The following is a 20548-nucleotide window of genomic DNA, read 5'->3' as shown; positions in this document are numbered from 1 at the left end:
ATTCAATCATAAGCCCGAACCTAACCCAAATAGCCCAGCCTGACATGCCACTTTGTGTGCAATAAACATCACCATTGTGTTTTCATATCCCATCACAGGTCCATACTGAGTGCAACAAGGTCAAGTTAATGTCACTTTTCAACACAACACTCACTAAAAGCATGAAGCTTGAAGAATTTGAACAAACCCAATCTCAGGCTTACACTCAGGTACATTGAAAAATACATATGTGTTGCCTAACATTGTCCAGGATCAATTGGTTTGCTATGCGTTAGTAGTAAGTTCAAGCGTGTTCTCAAAGTTTAATAGACATTAAATATTGAATGAACGTAGCTTGTACGTAACGGCTTGCTCTTAAACTTCTAACATTTATTATCATGATTATTAATTTTCTTTTTTTTGCTTTTTCTTATTTTCGTTTTTTTGATAGAATATTATGTGTGCAAACAAACTTACTCACTACTTATTTAACATGTAGCAAAGTATACCACTTGGACTGTAGCTGAAACCAGGTCTGTATATAATATTGCACTTATTACCGTCTTCTTTAATTCCTTAATTATATACATGTTTAAATAAATAACACATTTTCTTTATCGTTATATTGTTTTTATTTTTCTCTTCAGGTCCAACTCTTCCTTCGTGATTCTTGGATCACCACGCTGCGCAGTGTTGTGCGCAGCAGCTTCCAGTACGTGGGGAAGGGCTGGTTTAACATGTACGAGAGCAACTGGGAAGTTTACAGGATCTCCAAACTCAAGAAATACATGGAAATGGTCAAGTTTATTATGCAGGTGAAATAATGGTTTAAATTTATATTTTCGGACTTCCCGACCAAAACAAGTTTAAAAGTAAACCTGATCAAGTGTTTGTAGATTATTACTCGGATAAAGGCAAGTATGCGAGTAGTCAATATATAGTTTTATAAAACTATGCGGAGTCGCCACTCAGGTCAAGTCGAGCGTTTGCTGAGTCACGACCCAAGTCAAGTCGAGCATTTGCTGAGTCACGACCCAAGTCAAGTCGAGCATTTGCTGAGTCACGACTCAAGTCAAGTCTCTGCTGAGTCACGACTCAAGTCAAGTCGAGCATTTCCTGAGTCACCACTCAGGTCATGTCAAGCATTTGCTGAATGACGACTCTAGTCAAGTCGAGTCTTAGCTGAGTTTTGACACAAGTCAAGTTAAACGTTGGCTGAGTCACGACTCAAGTCCGCTACAGTTGAGCATTTGCTAAGTCACAAGTCAAATAGGTTGATTTTTTGCAAATTCATTACTCAAATTAAGTCTTTGCTTAGTCACCACTGCTCAAACCAAGTCACCACTGCTACATTACACTTACTTTATACGCAGGACTCGCTCCGTTACCTGGTCCAAGATTCGCTGAGCAATTTTACTCACATGATAATCGACGCCTGTCACCAAACTTTTCCCTGCGAGGACGACATGAAATGGGGGAATACCCTTCTGGTGTCGGATTTTAAACCAAAACGAAACCCGCTTTTCGTCATCGACCTCGTCATGGGTGAGTGCACACACTTTAAACTACTGTTTTCGTCACAATTTTTTCAGGGATATGTAAATAACGTTGTTAAACGCTGACAAACTCTTTAGCAATTTATTGTTTGGTAAAGCGTTTTTTCAAGCCCGTGTCTAGTATTAACATTTTTGGCTTTAAATTGTTTTCATTATAGTTTAATTAAACTGACTTTTATCTATCTTACGAAAACGCTTTGAATCATTGTTTTATTTCCCACATCAACATGACTATTAGTGTTTGTAGGGATTTTTCTGGTACTTGAAACGGTAACGACTTTTATTATCGTTTCTACTTCATCAATTAACTAGTCGTTGTGTTTCCTTGTCTTGAATTCAAATTTCACAAAAATCATTTTAATCTCTTAGATCAAACTGGAGTCCACTTCAGTACTCCACTGGACAACTTCGAGCCATCCATGGTTGGGCTTTTCGATAAAGCGATCGGTTCCACCCAAAATGTCCCACAACTTGAGAGATTCGTCCTGGAGGAATTATTCTGGAGAGGATCATCACTCCTTGAATCCGTCGGAGCTCACGAACCTCACGTGGAAGAGTTGAGGAAGAGCATCATGTGAGCAAATTTTCCATCATGTGATTTATATGTTTCTGTTCAGAAAGTTTTCATAGTTTTCTTTTCATATGAGTTTTATGAGTTTCTTTTCATATGATTTCTAAAAGTTCTCATTTATGTGATGGACGTAAGTTTCTAGTTATATGATTTTCAAATGTGAGGAAATGTATAATGTAAAACAAAAACTTTTCATATGGGTTTTGAATCATAACTTCATATTTAGCTTGAACCGTATAAAATAGCATGTGATTGCAAACCACACCTGAGAGCTTAGAAAGCCTGAACATGGACGTAGCAGTACTACAACCAAAAACAAAACTGCCAGAAAACGTTTATTTATTTAATACTCACGTTTTAACAGTCTCTGTTAAGTTTTGATAATGGAACATTGCCTTTTATTTTATTTATGATGTAGAAAAGCAAAAACCTAACAAAATGGTATAACTTCTCAAAAATATTTATGATGTTGATATGGTTTACAATTTGTTTACATTCGACCACCATGTAAACGTCTTGTCATCTGTTTCTTATTTGTATATCTGCAGATACGCAGTACAGAAAGCTGTGATTCCGATGAAAGCTTACGCGAAAGAATACGAACAACATTTAGCTCTCAACAACCTAGATGTTGACGAATATATCAAGTAAGTAGGCATCGTTATATCGGGTTTAATATTCCTGCATAGATCAATGGTTAAAATTTTTAAAGTTTACGCTGTGTAAGGCGACAAAATAAAATAAAATATGGTTTGAGAAAGTAAACTTAGGAAGTAAAGACATAAGAAACAAAAAAATATTCATTAAAAGTAGTTTTCCTATTTTTTTTTTATATTACTTGTGTTTTACTATATATTTAATCAAGGTTTTAGTTTTATGTTAATTTTATCAAACGGTGTAAATTCGACCAAGAGTCGTTTCATAGTAAGGCTTGATTCGGTATAACGCCTTTAACGAGCCTGGCCTATTATGATTTACAAAGGGTGTGCCGTGATCGCTGGTCTGCATCGACGCTTCAGGGCTGATCCCAGTTATGAATGTATTCATCTCAGAGCCAGGCCTTACAATTTTATCGTTCACAGGGAATTTGATGCACAAGAGCACACAGCTGCGCAAGTCAAAGCCGAAGTCGATATGCATCTGCTTGAAAAGGAGCGCCTTGAAGCAACCATCCCATCCAGTATTGTTGTGGGAGCTTTCTGGGTCGGCACGGAGAATCTCAGGCAGTCTCTGTCAAAGAAACGCAAGACTCTGGCAAACGCTGTGCTTGAGTTGCTCGCCAAAAAGCTTCGAGATCAAGCAGATGAGGTAAGCTTCACTTATGAGTGTAAACTTTGAATCAAAATAATTGCCTGTTTGGCTTTTTGCCTGAAAAACTTATGAATTGGGCCTTAGCAATTGTGTTGTTTAAAAAAAAAACTGACATTAAATATTTATATTATTTGGGTTTGAATCCCCACCTACCTTTAGTTATCAGAGGTTTTCGAATACTGTATCGTTTTTGTACAAAATAGGATTATTTAAGTTGGGTTTTTGGATGTTTTTTATTTTTTTACCTTGCGACAAAGATTTTCGGACTGGGAAAAGCCTCGTTTTAAAATTATATTTACATTGCAACAATTACCAAGTAAATAAAACGTAAAATGCATAGAACAGCTAGTTATATTAGAAACATAATTGCAGAAAACTCGAATCGAGCAAAACCAACAATAAATAAAATACATGTGCAAAACTTAATCATGCATAAATAAAAGGTCAGAGGTCAATACAATTTGAACATTTAATCACGTGATTTCTTTCGACCAATCGCAGGCTTGCGAAGATTGCAAGTTCATCAGCCGGAAGTTATTCGAGAAACCGAACACGATTGAAGAACTGACAGAGATGCGGGATTGGATGAAAGGAGTTCCAGAGCAGCTCCTACAACACACGGAGAGAATCGACAGAGCAATGGTCGATTATGAGCTCATAGAGGAGTTTTATTACAACCTCTCCCAGGATGACTTCAACGCAAAGTGAGTTTTTTGTGTTTTTTCAATCTTTTTTAAAATTTTATGTTCGGATTTGAAGCACAGAATTTTGAATCGTAAAAAATACGACTCAGCAGAATTTGATTCTTAAAGTGCTCGAATAGTTTTGTTTAAGGGGAAAGCACTAGTAGCGAAGCAGTTTGACTAATATAATCGAATAGTCGATTATATTTTCTGATGTCGGTTGTTAGCCCCATAGGTTGTTAGCCCCTTTTTGTCTTTTAAATTGGTTGTAGATAAAATTGAAAAAAAACAGAGCATATGCTGCAGACAGCTGCACACTGTTTCAACCTATAAGGTCTCATCAGTGCCGCTGGTGACAAGACATATGCTGTATTGGCTATTGTAGCTATCTAACGGCACTCCAGTTTGTTGGAAGTAACAGGCTATTGGCTTGGTGCTTTGACATGGAGCAGAAGGCTTTATACTTTCCATAACAATGTCTCTTGGATGCTTTTCATGTCATGCGTGACTGTTGCTGATATAATTTTATTCTCTTGGTTCAGTAGAAAGGGTGTTTGTTATGAAAAGTAGGATTTATTGGATAACATTTTCTTTAGGTTGTTTAAAGAAGCGAGTTATTCTGGTTTTAAACTGCTTTCCTGCAAAAGTGTTAACACTTGTTTAACTGCGTCTTGCGGAATTCACTTTATTTAATGTATTAATCGCAAAGGCGAAACGTTACCAACAAGTTGAATTAAGAATTTCGGCGCATAGTAGGGTTACCAGGCATTGGGTTACACACAATTCTGTAATCATATACGAAAAAAAGCATAAAGAAAAAAAAATGAACACATGAAGTAACACTTAAGCAAAACTAAACACTAAAACTATGTGCTCAACGATAAGCTAGTGCTGAAATGTACAAATCTTTTGAAAGCTATGCTGGTGCATTCTCCATGCATTTTTGTCATATATTTTGCTGGATTATCTAATGGACAAATTGCTTTAAAATTTGTTTTTTTCTGCACCATATATCTTTGAGCAATCGCGTTATGGTGTTGGACAGGTTAAAGTGTGAAGTACCAATATTATACTTGTGACGGAAACGGTAGCGGAACAAAAAATTATGAAACACTGCTGATAGTTTGCTTTTGTTGACTGCTTTTGCGTTACCGCACAATGACGTAGTTACTTTTATAGGAACACTCTACCGTAACCTTCATTGTTTCGCAAGCACTGTCGCAGCATTAACGTAGCCCACACAGGTAAACTTTTACGCCAACACTTTAACTGCGATCCTCGGAGTTCCAACTCGCGAAAACCGCGCCCAGCAACCCTATGTGACTCGCAAGAATAAATATGACGTAAATGCGAAAGAAAATGATGTCGACCGCGCGCGCAACGCTCTTCCATTCTTCCTGCTCCAGATCCTGCCTCTCTTGCTCATCCTCCTTCTCCTGCTGTCTTCTCTTCTTCGCATTCGCTTTCTGCTTGCATCTTTTCTTCTTCCGTTTGCCTGTATCGCTCTGCAGGGCAAATTTGATATTTTTAAATCTATTTTTACATTCCGTAAAATTGAATATGGAAGTTTGGCGTCTTGGAAACCGTTTTTTTAAACTTTAAGGATCTAGACCAAGTATTGCTCATCCAGCAGTTTTTATTGTAAACAATCGACGTTTCGACGTCCTATACAAGACGCCTTCATCAGGATAATGACATAACTTGCAAGACGAATGTCTTTTAAAGCGACAAAGTGTCTTTTAAAGCATTTTGTCGCTTTAAAAGACATTCGTCTTGCAAGTTATGTCATTATCCTGATGAAGGCGTCTTGTATAGGACGTCGAAACGTCGATTGTTTACAATAAAAACTGCTGGATGAGCAATACTTGGTCTAACATTATGCCTGGCAGCAATAGCTTATCAAGGATTTAGTCTAACGTCACAAAACATTTCAATCTGACGTCACAAGTATTTTCATCTGACGTCACAAATATTTGATTCTGAGGTCGCAAATATTTCATTCTGACGTCACAAATACTCCAATCTGACGTCACAATTATTCCAATCTGGCGTCACAAATATTTCTTTCTGACTTTACAAACATGTCAATTTGACGTCACAAATACTCCAATCTGACGTCACAATTATTCCTGAGTATTTCGTCATGACGTCATAAAATATTTTATTCTGACGTCACAATCATTTTAATCTGTCAAATGTTTCAAACTAATGACAAATGTAAATCCACACATGTATCAGTTTCACATCACATACCTTAGCGACTTTGGTGAATCCCTTCATATTAGTGATTGAATTCAACACTCGATGGCGCAACACGTTTGATCGCTCGGTGTCGCTCTTGCTTTCGTACTTTTGCTGGTTCTGTTTTTTCTCTGCCGCGAGACTAACGATCGATCCGCTTGACCGATTACGGGCGTCACGGTTGAGCACTTCTAGACATCCGGTGGATTTTCCCCTGTTGAGTCCGTTGTTATGGTGATTTGCCGCCAAATGTTCGGGCGCTGAGAGGTTGATTACGCTTGCGCTGGAATAAAGCAAATTTGAGTTACGCTATTGGTAGTTATCGATTGTTAATATTAATTTTTTTCTGTGAATCCTTTTTTCGCGAACCTTTTTATGTGTCGTTTTTGTCTGTCTATCATACGAAATATGAGAGCACCTGACGATTATATAAAATATTGCAACTGTTTACAGGCGTTGAAAGGTCAATTCGAAGTTCTATCTATGTATATTTTGGGTTTCCCTTAGCTGCAGTGTAAAGACTGGTAAACTTTTGCGTTTATAAAGGTCACCTAACAATTTATTCACTTCATAGTCTGCATTAATCTTTTTTGCCCTTTATATGTAGACTTGGCTCTCAACTGCTTTAGTGCGTCTTTTAATCTGTATTTTACTTTACCCGGTGGCATGTGCTTCTATATACTGGAGCAAATTGTCACCAACCTTTTCTGTTTCTCTTCAATCGAATCCTTGCCAGTTTCGTTGATAAACTTTACATCGGGAATCGCGGAAAAACTCCTTTCCCGTTTTTCCTCGGAATTTTTCTGCAAATCCGCCGGGACTTTCTCCGTTCCCGCGATTTCCCGGGAATCCGACCACGTGCATTCGTTGGAGTTCGATTCGTAGCCGGAGATGACGTCATCATCGTCGTAATCGTCTTCGTCATCAGTCAGAGGTTGCATCCAGCGCGAACCACGCTCCCCTAGTGTCCAATATCGATCGCAGAACTGAAGGAATTTCCGGTAATGACGCGGAATTGCGGAACCGTTCCGTTTTTTCCGCTTTGTTTTTTTTACGCAGCTTTCGTCGTCGCCGCTAAAGTCGCTGTCGCAACAGGAGACGGCGCATCTGATGGAAAATATTGAGATTTTTGAGAGCAGTATTTTTCTATAGGTAGTTGCATTTGCCAAAGAACTCCTTTTCTTATCAGATGTCAAATTAAAACTGGTCTTTTGCTGGACTGCGTAACTGTTGTGAGACATTTGCTTGTTGAATTTAAAACGTTGCCAAACTAAGAACCCTAGTTTGAATTATTTATTGCAGCTAAAGCAAATCTATTTTAGATTAGGGTTAGAGTAAACCTAGATTCGATACGGTTTTAAACAATAGAGAGTTTATACAACCAGCCTCTTCATAATATACAGTTACTTCATTTCAAAGTAGTTCATTAAAAAAGAATTACCAGAGCTCAAAATGGTTTCGTATGGACTGTAAAATATTTCCTAAGTTTATCATCTAGTCTTGACAACTGGCACAAAGCAATGCGTTTTGCTACGGTTGACTGCACAATACTCGTTTGCGAAACCGTTTCATTCTTTCGCACGCGACCATTCATTTTTACGCACCTTTTCATTCTGGTTTTCTTGGGGGAAGTTTTCTGTCGTTTTCCTTCGGGTTTATTCACGACTGGTTTAAAGTGAATGTGCAGCACCATCACCGTCATAGCCAGGTTGACCCCGAGTAACCCCATGCAGATGACGAAATACACTCCCAAGTAGGGGCCGGTTGAAGCGGGAAACATTTCTCCCACTGCAAGCAGAAACACCTGCGACACACCGTTTATCGTGTTTTACTTGTGTGGAATTTCCCCATGTGCATAAGTTCAGTTCAACACTACACTGACCATGATAAACGCGATTGTTGAAACGTCCGCATTACAATGTATATGTGCACAAGTTTTCTGGGAATTTTATTTTTGAGCTACTTTTCTTGTCCGTTTAGTGTTTCAAAACAGCTTACATTTACATTGTCCCCTTGGCATTTGCCAACCAAGGCTAAAATGTTTTCTCAATACAAATTAAGTGCAAATGCTTTGCATCTAAAAACTAACATACCAATTCTTCTGTACTTTCTGGAACGAAACTATTATTCTCTAACTGAAGTGATGAAGCATCTTTGCACCCCACTTGGAATATGTTTTTTACTCATCGGGGTACGTGAACCCCTAGGTTATACGGTACTGAAAGCATTGTCCGTATTGGAACTGCCATCAATTGTATTGAGAAACCTCATTTTTGGTCAGGAGCATTTAAGTAAGAGCTTTTTTAGTAGCTTACCATAAAAGTAAGGAGGATTGTGATCTGGAGTCCGATCCTTTCTCCCGACTCCGGAGGCAGGTAGAAGCCGAGAAGAGCAACAGTGGTTAGGATGATACTTGGGAAGAGCATACTCTGCATGTAGAGAGATGAGTTCCTCCTCACCACCAGTGTAAAGATCACCTGTGAAGGTCGAACTTTAATTTGAATGTTTTCTCATAAAATCATTTAAAACTCTGTGTAACATCACAAAAAGAGTGACTTCCCGAAAGCTTATAGGACACACGACTTGTTCCATTGTAAAACTTTGCAACTATTCTTCGTCATGGACAAAATAGAATTTATCTTTACACTAACAAACTTTATCTAACACTCCGATGAATTAACAAATTACCAAGGAAAATAATAATAATGGTAAAAGCTTATCCAACCTAAACTTTTTGTTGCAAAACACACATATATCGCCGGTATAGGCATACTCGGTCGTATTTAAATATAATTCAATTCTATGCTTGACCAAAAAAGAAAATTTGAAATACAAAATTTTCGATCCTGCTACCAAAAGTATTGTCTGCACTCAAACAAAACCCAATCCACACTGGGTCTAGAAGAATCCGTCTCACCTCTGCATACATGCTTTCTGTGACTGTATGATTCCCAGGTAACATCGTCTCTATTTGTTGTGTTGGTGAATCCATGATGTTTTCAACTTTTGGCGGTCCGACGGTGATAGGAGATTGCGTTGTTGTGCCTTCTGGGCTATCTGTAGCGTTTGTCGGACTAAGTACAACGAAATAGTGTTGAGTTATTGAGATCAAGGTCTACTGCCAACGAATATACACACCAATATGTATCGAAAAAGCTATAATAGAGTAAACCTTGGTAAAACTGGATTCTGTTAATGCGGATCTTCCTCTAATTTGGACAAAACTTGAGGTACAAATGATTTGTAATGTGGTAAAGCTTTAACTAACCGACGTCGGTTAATCCAGGTCTTCGCACAATCTGGACAAATTTTTGGATCCAAACGGGTCCGGATTAACCGAGGTCTACTGTATCACAAAAATTCAAGATTCGGTTTGGACTAAAGGCTAAAAAATTTCTGTGTGTGTGATAAACTACATTGTCAGTCTATTTGTAAAGCAGCACGCGTTTATTCTTATTGTCCGCCGCCAAATATCTGCTATAGCTATCACAGCCTTACAAATGATTGACAGGTTAATAAAGTCGAATGTGTTGGCATTGGGACAAGGTTGCATTTTTAATCGAGTTTCGGATCAATATCATATTCCTAACATCGTTAAGTTTTCAATATTTGGCCACTTCTCAAGATACAGACTAGGTCTACCTCATAGAGCGCCCGCCCGTTGTACATGATCCAAACTACACGTAAGACTTTTTAAGTCAGTTTTGGGTAGAATGTACCTGCGAAAATTGCCTCTGGAGGTTTTTCGAACGTTTAGTGGTGACTAAGTATAGATCAGCACCCGTCACATTTTGTACGTGTTCCAAAATGATTTTTCAAAGTTAGTTTTGGGCCAAAACGTTTCTGCCCATTTTTTGTGGTATTTTTCGAACGCTTAGAGGTCATGTTAATTAAGTAATGAGACTTTTTTTGTGTGTTACTCATTTATGTTTTCCTTGAACATAGCTTGCCGCATGACAAGCGCGAAACTCTCATTGAAGATCTGTTCACCGTGTTAAAAAACTCTTCATTATTGTTGAAAGAGAATGATGTGTGGACTTTAATACGTACATTAAAAAATGCATTGACAAAGTGGACACTATTGGTTATCATTCATGTTGGAAAGGTATAACGTGGCAATTTCGTTAAGTGGTTGTATAACCAAGCCCCCTATTTCTTAATGTGTTGTATCGTAGCTGAAGCCATGAAGGTGCTCCTCTCGTTTTTTTTCCGATTAAATCATTCAGTCATTAAATGAAGTACACACTGTTTCGACTTGTAAGGTCTGATTAGTACAGCTAGTGACAAGGCATTGTCCATATAGGCTACATGACTTTGGGAGTATAGGTAGAAATATTGTGCCCTGTCTGCACCCTGGATACTGTTTTCGTTTCGGTTTATAACATTGTGCGCTCGTTTCTCTTTGGTTCAACACCATTTTCCATCTCACCTTTCAGTGGCGGTGCCATTCATGAGTGTCGCTTGAAGCTCATCCAATGTTTTAGCTTTACGGTTCACCAGCGCTCCGTAATCTCGAACCTGCAAAGATGTTTCGGTTAATCGGATGAGCACGTTGACAAGTTTACGACGATATTTTGATGTTGGAGGATTAAGTTGCAGGTCGTGTGTGGTTTGGGTGGGCGGTTTATTTTTGTAAGTGCTTAATGCATTATGAATTAGATTCTTAACCAACGAATTCAAAATCGTTTTTTAAAGGAAAAATATAGAGATTTGCCAAGTTTAATACTCCCAAAACTTTTGTCAAACTTCTCTACGAGCGCATTTTCCGGAAAGACTCCTGTCGTGGGTTCGAATTCTACCGCAGGCTATACGCTTTTAATAGGGCTGGGATACTATGATTTATGAATGAGTGTGCCGTTATCGCTGGTCTGCATAGATAGACGCTTCGGGTCTGATCCCAGTTATGAATGTATCCATCTTAGCCACCAAAGTATCAGTGTTTTGTTTCTTATCTCACCACTTTCCTGACGCCGATCTTCGCCAATTTCCACTCGCCGGTGTTGATGAAATACGACTTTGTGTCACGTGACAGTTTCCATGACTCCCGGTCGCTCGAAAGGTCAACGTGGGTCACGGGTTGCGACCAGGACACGAACGTCATGCGACAGATCTGAACCCGAGAATAATTGCGTCTCAGTTAATCGAATATTCTGTTTAATTGCATCTGGATCGTAAATCGCAGCCCAATCATTTGTTTGAAGAAAAACAAAATTACAGGGTTGTTTGCACGAGAAACTAGAATCGTTAAATTTTCGATATTTTCTGTGCTTGTAATAGTAGCAGTGCAAATTGGATTTCAAGCTTGTAGACATGGGTTTTCTTGATACTTGTACTTTCGTACAGTGGTTTTTGTTCACATTTTGGGGCGCTGAGACATTTATCAAGAAATTTAAAGGAAGCAGGAAATACAAAAAAACACAAAAAACATACAAAACAAACCCAATAAAACATTACAACGAAATATTAATGTGAAAAAAAGTCCCTATTGTAACCCATTATGTCTCACCTGAACATCGAATGGGAAGTAAGCAGTATCGATGCTGCACGAAGTCTCAATAGAAGTTGGTTCCTGGTACTGAACCGTCCCATCGTGCCTCACTTTAACGTGTGTGAGTCGAGGGGCGTAGGATCGAACCCCAATCTCCTCATAAACCACGATGTCAGGCATCCAAACCAAAGAGTGGGGAATCTCCACTATAAAAAAGACGGGAAAATATTGTCACGTGATTATGTACGGGACACGCGGTCGTTATTTGATGAGAGTTTGACATGCGATTTTTTTTTAGTAGAACGCACTGGGCTTGCTAAGTTTATAGCATAAGAATCACTGTCCAAAATTATGCAACTATTTTGGACCGCAAGATGCGTGAACCTTATAGTTGACATGGAAGACGGTATTTAAAATGCTTTCAAAAATCATTTTCTATGAACATTTAAAAGGTTAATACTTTCACACTTTCACACTTTTGCAACTTTGATTAAATTTTCTGTCAATTCGTTTTACTATTTACGTTCATCGAAGTGTAGGCGTCCCTTTGCTGTTCTAGGTTTACCAAGAGGAACTTAAATTCATAACTGGGATCAGCCCTGTGAAGCGCCCATGCAGACCAGCGATCACGGCACACTCATATAATTATTAATCATAGTACGCCAGACCCCTTTAAGGCGCCACACCGAATCAGCCGGTCACCAAACATTCCCACATATGGCTCTTGTGGTTTTCTTGTTGATAAACTTACGTTCGTCCAAACCAGCGTAGTCAGCTGGATCCCACATGAAATGGATGTCGTTCCAGACAAGTCGTAACCAGATCAAACTCTTCAGCACTTGGTTCTTTTCATCCAAATCCAAAACCTGCCAAAATAAACCAATCAGTTTTCCGCTTTTGATAAACCATAAAAATGCAAGTCAATATGCCTTGATAAAACATTTCGTTTTTGTCGGCACTTCTTTTAAATAGATCGACAACATAATGAATACCGAAACTGCCATTGTTTTCTTATGTATATTAATTTGTTTGTCCGGACTCGGGAGATGATAATCTTAGGTCCCCTTGAAAACGGTTTCAATTAACTGCAAGTGATTATCTTGCTTATCAATACACAAGAGAAAATTGATCTACCTTACCTTGTCTGCTCAACAAGGCGCCGAGCTACACCGCAAGTTGTCTAGATCAGCTACTTATTAAAATGCCTTAAACGCGTTCGTGGAAAAGTGGGCCACGTCATCCTTTGTGCTGTCAATCATACTTTGCAAATTCCAACGCAATTCTGGGATTGTAATGTCGAAAAGCACCCTTTATGACGGGTTTATGACGTAACAACATAACTTATGTAATAGAATTCCCCTTTTGTGTTCGTAAATCTTTAGTGGAGGGCGAAGTTCAGTTGTTTTCAAGCTTGGAAAACCTCAAAATACCCTAACTGGGTCGCGTTAATGTTGCCCTTTGATAAATTATTCAGCGCTTTGCACCGCTTTGTGGTAAAACTTGATCCTTTTGCGAGGAAGCTGTTTCAAATTGGACCTTTTAATGTCATCATGCATTTTTGATGCCAAACTGGCCGCGCCGTGGGCAAAGTTACCGTTTTCTTGGTGTCAGTTTACGAATCTCAACCTGTTTTCGTCGTTTTTCTGTTGTCACAAATGTAGCAGTTTGTTTGTACAACCCACAACACGCGGTTCTGCCTTGTTTGTTTTGTTTGCAAATCGAATTAAAATGCAGGTAGCTGAAATTGCAAACTGAATATTAGTTACATGTCACGTATGCTCTCATTTTCTTTGTACCACTCTCTCTGTCTGTTAGGGTTTTACAACCAAACTGGTTTGCGTAATCGCTTTAGTACGCCTTTTCTTACATCACGTGACAACCCAGAAATCAATGACGTCACTATTAGATATTACGTCCCCAGCTGTTCAGCTCTGAAATTTTAGCGCTTTATTCATACAGTGACAGTTAAATGAATTGGTGCCTGTTTGCTGGCCTGTTAGGCCGTGAGAATGATCAATAACATCAATTTGAACACGATGGCATATTTGATCCGTTTATCATGGCACACTTACATACAAATCACAGTACGCCAGTCCCACAAAGAGCTTTTAAATACTGCATGATTAAATTCACTCACTTAAACACCACAAACTTGGGTTGAGTCTGACCTGTCTATAAGTAATTCCGACTCGTATGTTGACGTTCTGTTCATGGTGGATGACTGGTGCCATGGTTGCATCGTACCCGTCCATAATATCTTCCTTCAACTGTTGTAGTGGTGTATTCGTTCTGTTGCGTCTGCTGTAAGATCCAGTCGACCTGCTCTCGGCTGTTGCTCCAGTGCCAGCTAAAAAATATTGAACTGTTGTTAACTTAACACTCTTATTATTTAAGGTGTTTTTGGAAAAGATAAATTTGTAAATAACTTAAATTGTAATATTTGCGTTGAAGCCTAACCTTTAGAGCTGAACATAAGAATAAATAAAACTATTGTCGTCCTTCATTATATTAACATATTTTTGTTTCTTTGTCATTTGGGGATGTAGGAAATCGCTTTTAGGTAAATTTTGTTTAAATTGGTATGAGGTGACTAAATATAGGCTTCGCCTTAAAATTTCTACATGGTCCGTGAATCTTGCATTTGTATGGACAAGTTCAGCTAACCAAAAACGATTTTTGCTCGTGTTGTTGTTTTCAAATGTAAATGTCGACCTCCAGACAAATGGTTATCGCTACAACTAAGTAGGTACTTCCTAAGTGTTAGCCTTGGGCCTAACACAAGTATACTTAATGTCAGGCCTATTGTTTTTTGTTTGTGTATTTTTACAATACATATATTTTTCCAAGCACAGTAAACCTCTAAACTCGAGGTATACAAATGATTTGTAATGTGTTAAGGCTTGCACTAATCGACATCGGTTAATCCGGATTTGCGCCTAACTCCGACAAAACTCGAGGTACAAATAATTTGTAGTGGTCAGGCTTAAACTAATCGACATCAGTTAATCCGGACAAATTTTTTGGTACAATCAGGTTCTGATTAACGGAGGTTTGCTTTGTTTCAATTCACTCACATGAGCTGCTTTGCCCTTGTCTCACATTCTTTGCCGCAGCGACGAGGCCACTCTTCGAGGCAGTTTTGCCTGCTTTGGCATGCGTAGATTCCGGCAGAACCAGAAATATAATCACGATCACCGCGACAAACCCTCGCATGCTTGCATTTGGGGCAGGCTTAAACTTACAGCCTAACACTCCTGCAAGCAAAAATGCACTGTCGAGATAAAAGCAGTTTTTTAGTTGCTTTGAAGAAATAAAATTGGACTTAATGATGAAAATAACGGCCCAAATATACGTAAAAAGCGACATGTTTTATTGTTCAAATTGGACTTGTGATTAAAAAAAACACGGTTATAAACACTTATATGAAAAACAACCCAAGTGTGTGACTCGTTGTTTTTCTGATTTCTCGATTCGGAATTTTCTTTTTAAGGTCTTAAATTACACATAAACGCCAAATTACTACGTTTCTGCCAGGAAAACACTTGTCAACTGAACTTTGTCAACATATTTAGGAAGAGATAATTGTACAAAATATATATTCCAGCACAAAGCACTTTGTCACCTCAGATATGTATACTGACCCTGTATTTGTGAAAAACAACATGCTGTATTCTGTCGACGTTTCGTAAGTGATATACCAAGGGCATCTATGTTTGTTACAAAAAATTTAAACAGCTTATTATTCTGTGTATTGATTTGCGATTAAGATACTAAATTATCAATTCTAAACAATTCCAGGTATTGTAAAGTACATACTTCTGTTCGTTGTTGTTTAATCTTCTGTTTAACTTCACTTATACGTTCTGTGACATTAATCTAAGTCAGATGTGCTATTGCGGTTTTCAAGTAGCCTAACTGACCTATCCTGTCCATCGCATGTAATATTTGTGTTCAGTGAAAACATTATGCTCTAAATCTAAACTTCCTCATTCTAACACATCTGGCCTTGAGGCTCCTGTAAGTTATTTCTGCCACAGTCAACCTTAAGGTCGGTTAATGCACGACTTTCGCCCTTTAACGCCAGCAATTAAAGCCTTATCTGACGTTTTTCTGTTGTGTACCACCAAATAAGTGCTACAAATAGCCACTGTCCTCCTGACTGACACAAATTTAATCGGGACTTTTTTCTGCAAGTACTTCGCACAGAAAACAGATTGAACAGCCGGCACACTTATGCTCATAGCAATTTCTCCGGTTAAAAGCTTAAATAAATATTTCTTTTTTGCCAGAATGTTTCAGTGTTTGCTGTTTTCCCCCGGTTGTAGCCTTATTCCAAACCTCCATACCAGTTCGAAGTGGAATCAAAGTCGTAAATTTGTTGAACGATTTATAAACAAAAACGGCTGTTTTTTCAAATTCTCGCATAATGAATTCTTTGTCACATGTAGTTTTTAAGATAAGGCGAAAATCTTTGATCGAACGTTTACTTGCAGCGCCATAGTGCAGCTTCAATCGGGTTTGTTATTGTAACAATTTGCTCGGGGGCATTATAACGCCTTACCATGTTTTATCACAACAATAACGTTGCATGATACCTGCCAAAACTTTTTGCAATTTTAAACTTTTAATGCTTGACTGTTTTCATTGAATGGTTTTTAAAATCTCTGTCTATGACGAAATGCATTCACTACATGCAAGTTATCTAGCAATTGAACTTTTATCAAGCAACATTTTACAATGTTTTCTTATTTTAAGAGTTTTTTTTATAATTCAAGTTCATTGATTTTGCTGTTCCACTGGTATGTATTTACTGCATATACAGCTTCTTCAATAGTAATGCGTTTAAATGAGGTAACATGCGTAAATTTTTGATTTTTTTCATACCAGACAAAAAATGTTTACCCCAAACGTAAAAGCATCCAAACACACTATTTTTGGAATACCAACACTTGCAATAATGCAATTGCACTGATTCTGCAACGTTTGCAATGGATATATTCACTACGTACAGTAGGCTATTGCGTTTGTCCAAGGTAGTATAAATAACTTTATGCTTTTTTTCCTTTGAGATGAATCCAACCACAGACTTATCTAAATACAATGAATATCATTTTCCTCGTATTTCTATGTAGCTCTTAATCTCAATATCTTCAACACGTTTCACACAGACACAGTTTTCCTTTCAAGAGCTCTCTAACGGTGCTATGTGTTGACAAAAGAACTTTCGAAATCGACTTTTCAATGTGCCAAGTTCGCAGTTGACCATGGACGAATAAACATTCTCTATCTTTTCGACGAAAAACCTTCTATGTCTCGCGTCGAACCAACAATTGTACTAAGAAACCCGGACCTGAAAATTTTGTAACCGCAGTCACGTTCTGTCTCTCCGTCCTTTGCATAGCTGATCTGAAACCGTTGGAAAATTGTGCTCGATCTGCTGTGCATGGTTGCTCACACAAATGTTTATTTTCCACGTTAGAGAAGTGAAAACGCACACAAATCCAAATAAAAGAATTACTTTTGACTATGACTTAAAAATAGTCACCTCTTTGTTGGTAATTTATTATTATTTGTAACTATATTGTTTTATTATATTTGCCTTTTTGCATTTTTATCTGGTTTCTTATTACTGCCACTAATTTTTTCGTTTATGTATGGAGCCAATGATAAACTATAATCACATTTTCGAAATTGGCAATAGTGGATTTGTAAAACAGCTTGAATGACAACATTACTGCCAGTAATCTTTATTATATTGAATATTTTGCAATTTAGACATTTCAACAATCTCTGCTGTTATCCTTAGTGCAAGACAGTTATTTCATGAAACATTGCCTATACCGTCGTACATTTTTAAATTGACACGCCGGAAACATTATTTTGCTCAAAGGGTAAAATTCTCAAACGCTATAAACAAACAGTTAACGATATTTTGAATTGAGCTTCAAAAACCGCTAATAAAATGGACAAAAAAGTGACGACACGCATACCTTGTCGAATCATTTCCTATGAGACATCTCTTATCAGATAAAGAATTGTCAAATATTGAAAAGATTTTCCTGACAAATATCCCTCCAACCAAAACTAGACAAACTATTAGGAAAAAATTCTCTAAAACGAAAACACTTTATCTTTCATAGATCCCTAAATCTTCCAGACAAAAACTTACTAAACCAGCTGAACTATAAACAAAACTGTTAAAAAAAATTAGTGAACACATTAAATTGCAGTTCGCTTCAACAGTGTTTCTAAGTATCACCAGTCTGGGCACTGAGACTAGTTGAAAAGTCTGCAACTGTCAGCAACGTTGCAAGGAGTTTGGTGACACACATTTTGTCAGTCTGTTGTTAAACGTGATTTCCTGAAATGCGGTTTGTTGTAGCAGTGAACCGTATTACTGAGAAAAAACTGAAGAGGTCTTGCGGGTTGATTGTGTGCGTTTGTAATTTACCACCCTAAACTATTGATCAACGTCGTTTATCACATCAGGTCAAAATCAACAACGGAGCCGAAATTGTGAGCTTTCTGTGGTAATGATTTTGAATCAACTGCTTAGTACGATTTTTCCATTTTTCATCTGATTCGTTGCTAAAAAATACACCAGAAGACTACACCGCCTTTTTTATTGTCGACCACATCACAAGTTTCGTATTTTACCAACGACAGCTAGTTGTGTCAACAAAGCTGAAACAACTTTTGCAACTTTTTGCGTACTTCTAACTAGTAAATGTATTATTCTAAATCAAAGTTTTTGGTTCCAATTTCAAACTTTAAACATCTTGAAAATTAGTTTTATTATCAATGCGCGCCTTCCAGGCTATGCTTTGTTTTCATTGTAAAACATGTGCATGCCGCAAAAATTGCCAGTGAACTATCAGGGATCAAAACACAAAATCTTAACAACAAACATGTCGGTATAGGCCACCAAAAACCTTTCCCTGAAAAACCAAACCGCAAAACTCAACAAAATATTGCGTTTCCACTTTAACTGTTTGTGGCCTTCAAGTATCTCAAGCCAACGATTCGTTATCAAAACAACCCACGCAAAAATGTGTACAAAAACGTGGCGAAGTCATTGAAGTTCGTTACCGCATCAATTTCTCAGCGACACCAGTCAAGGTAAAAGCTCTTCAAACTTGGATTGTTGATTTACGCATGATAGGAAACGGCTGCCGGTGGCTCCACGTCTGAGAGATTGAGCAAACAGAATAACTCCTATTGACTGGTGATCTGCTCATTCATGGTCACCTCTCAGGCCACAGAAGAAGCCAACTCTATAATTTTGCTCAAACATTTTTTCATCGTCGTATTGATAAGCAATGGATGGTATATGCCTAAGATATTTTTGAAGCGTTTTTTTTTTTGTTCTGTTTTGAAATTTTTGCGGAACAATTGATAAGAAAATTCTGTCAAATGACTGAGGGCCGGAAATTAAGAAACATCACCTTTCCATTTGAATAAGACATGGCCTTTCCTTTTACCAATTGGAAGAAACAGCAACATAGTATTGATAGAAAAAACACCGGCAAGAAAGTCGAAGCCTCTGTCATCAAATGGACTACACCCCGCAACCCCGTCTGTTGGTTCAATAATATTTCTGTCAGCTATCAAAAAGATGTCTGAGCGGAAATGCCTAAAACTGTGTGTTTTTCAACTCCTGGTTTGTAAGGTTTCGACAAACAGCACTGTCTTTATCTTGTTCAGTGTTTTTTTAAGGTGTTTTGGGGGACCGAAACGGTCCCCCAAATTTCTCCAGCGGTTTCCCAAAATTTGGACATAAATACTTTGTTTAAGCAAATATGGCTATTTTTTGGTATTTAAATGAAACACTTGCGGTCTCTTAAAACTACTTAGCGGTCACCCAAACCAAACCTTAAAAAAAAACCTGATCTTGTTGACAGAAAAATAATATCAGGCTGTTGCAGGAACGATTGGAATTGAACTCGTTGAATTGTACGTTTAATTGAAGCACTAAACGTGTGGTTATGTTTACTCTTTAATTGGATAAAAACATTACTTATTGACTGTCGAGTGGTGCCCTTCTATGAAACTAAAAACTACACAAATGTGCTGCAAACTAAAATTTCTTTGAAAGCATAAAATTAAAAACTAATCCTGTTTGGTAAAAAGCTCACATAATCATGGTTTGTATTACTCTTCTTGGCAAACTGCTTCTTTCTTAAAAACCTCCTTTTGCTCGGGTTGATTTTAACCTGACAGTTGAGAAATCAATTAGCAATGACTTTCATTCAGCTCTCTAAGGTTTAACTTTGAGCAGACGTAAACGCACGCTTGTCCCGCAAGAGTTCTTCAGATTCGGTTTTCTGTGACTGCTTAGTTTTTAACAAATGATTCTAAATTTGTGAATACTTTACAGTTAGCAGTTGACGTAGAGAATTTGACGTCAACTAAATCTTGACGTAAAGGAAATGTGCACCCGGGTAACATAACACCGGCGTTTTAAGGAAATGAGTCACTAACATACCAGAATTAGAAGCTTACAGGAAAAAAGCTAGGAGAAAGTATTTGAAAGTTGTTTTCTTAATTGTAGGAGAAACAGATAAAATCCTGATTTTTCCTTCCCACGTTTCAAGTGCGTAAGCTAAGAAAATTGGAATTGCTTTCTGAAAATACTTTTCATGTTTTTACGTTTTTGCTTTGTTGTAACAATAAGAAAGTGAATTCGGAACTAACTGTTTAACTTCAAAGTTCATAACTC

General features: G+C 37.8%; 2 protein-coding genes across 3 annotated transcripts in view; one reads left to right on the top strand and one right to left on the bottom strand.

Annotated features, from left to right (window-relative positions):
• The window catches only part of LOC145202725 (dynein axonemal heavy chain 1-like), a 78167-nt gene that overhangs the window by 7075 nt on the left and 50544 nt on the right, over positions 1-20548 (top strand). For both annotated transcript variants that reach the window (XM_080075767.1, XM_080075766.1), the window contains exons 11-17: positions 99-209; positions 627-794; positions 1353-1524; positions 1905-2109; positions 2655-2753; positions 3189-3414; positions 3919-4121. In XM_080075767.1, the coding sequence (XP_079931893.1) occupies positions 99-209; positions 627-794; positions 1353-1524; positions 1905-2109; positions 2655-2753; positions 3189-3414; positions 3919-4121 (1184 nt within the window). The remainder of the gene's footprint in view (positions 1-98; positions 210-626; positions 795-1352; positions 1525-1904; positions 2110-2654; positions 2754-3188; positions 3415-3918; positions 4122-20548) is intronic.
• LOC145202726 (uncharacterized) lies at positions 4609-15095 on the bottom strand. The gene is made up of 12 exons (XM_080075768.1): positions 14904-15095; positions 13998-14176; positions 12581-12695; positions 11848-12035; positions 11299-11451; positions 10771-10859; positions 9259-9415; positions 8657-8818; positions 7946-8145; positions 7044-7448; positions 6354-6624; positions 4609-5605 (listed from the first exon to the last, which is right to left on the bottom strand). The coding sequence occupies exons 1-12, from the start codon at positions 15040-15042 to the stop codon at positions 5366-5368; spliced, it is 2298 nt and encodes a 765-aa protein (XP_079931894.1). The 5' UTR covers positions 15043-15095; the 3' UTR covers positions 4609-5365.

This window comes from Phallusia mammillata, chromosome 7 (assembly GCF_965637545.1).
Source record: "Phallusia mammillata chromosome 7, kaPhaMamm4.hap1.1, whole genome shotgun sequence".
NCBI classification, from domain to species: Eukaryota; Metazoa; Chordata; class Ascidiacea; order Phlebobranchia; family Ascidiidae; genus Phallusia; species Phallusia mammillata.
The sequence above is the reverse complement of the archived record's forward strand: the minus strand, read 5'-3'. Positions and strand labels throughout refer to the sequence as shown.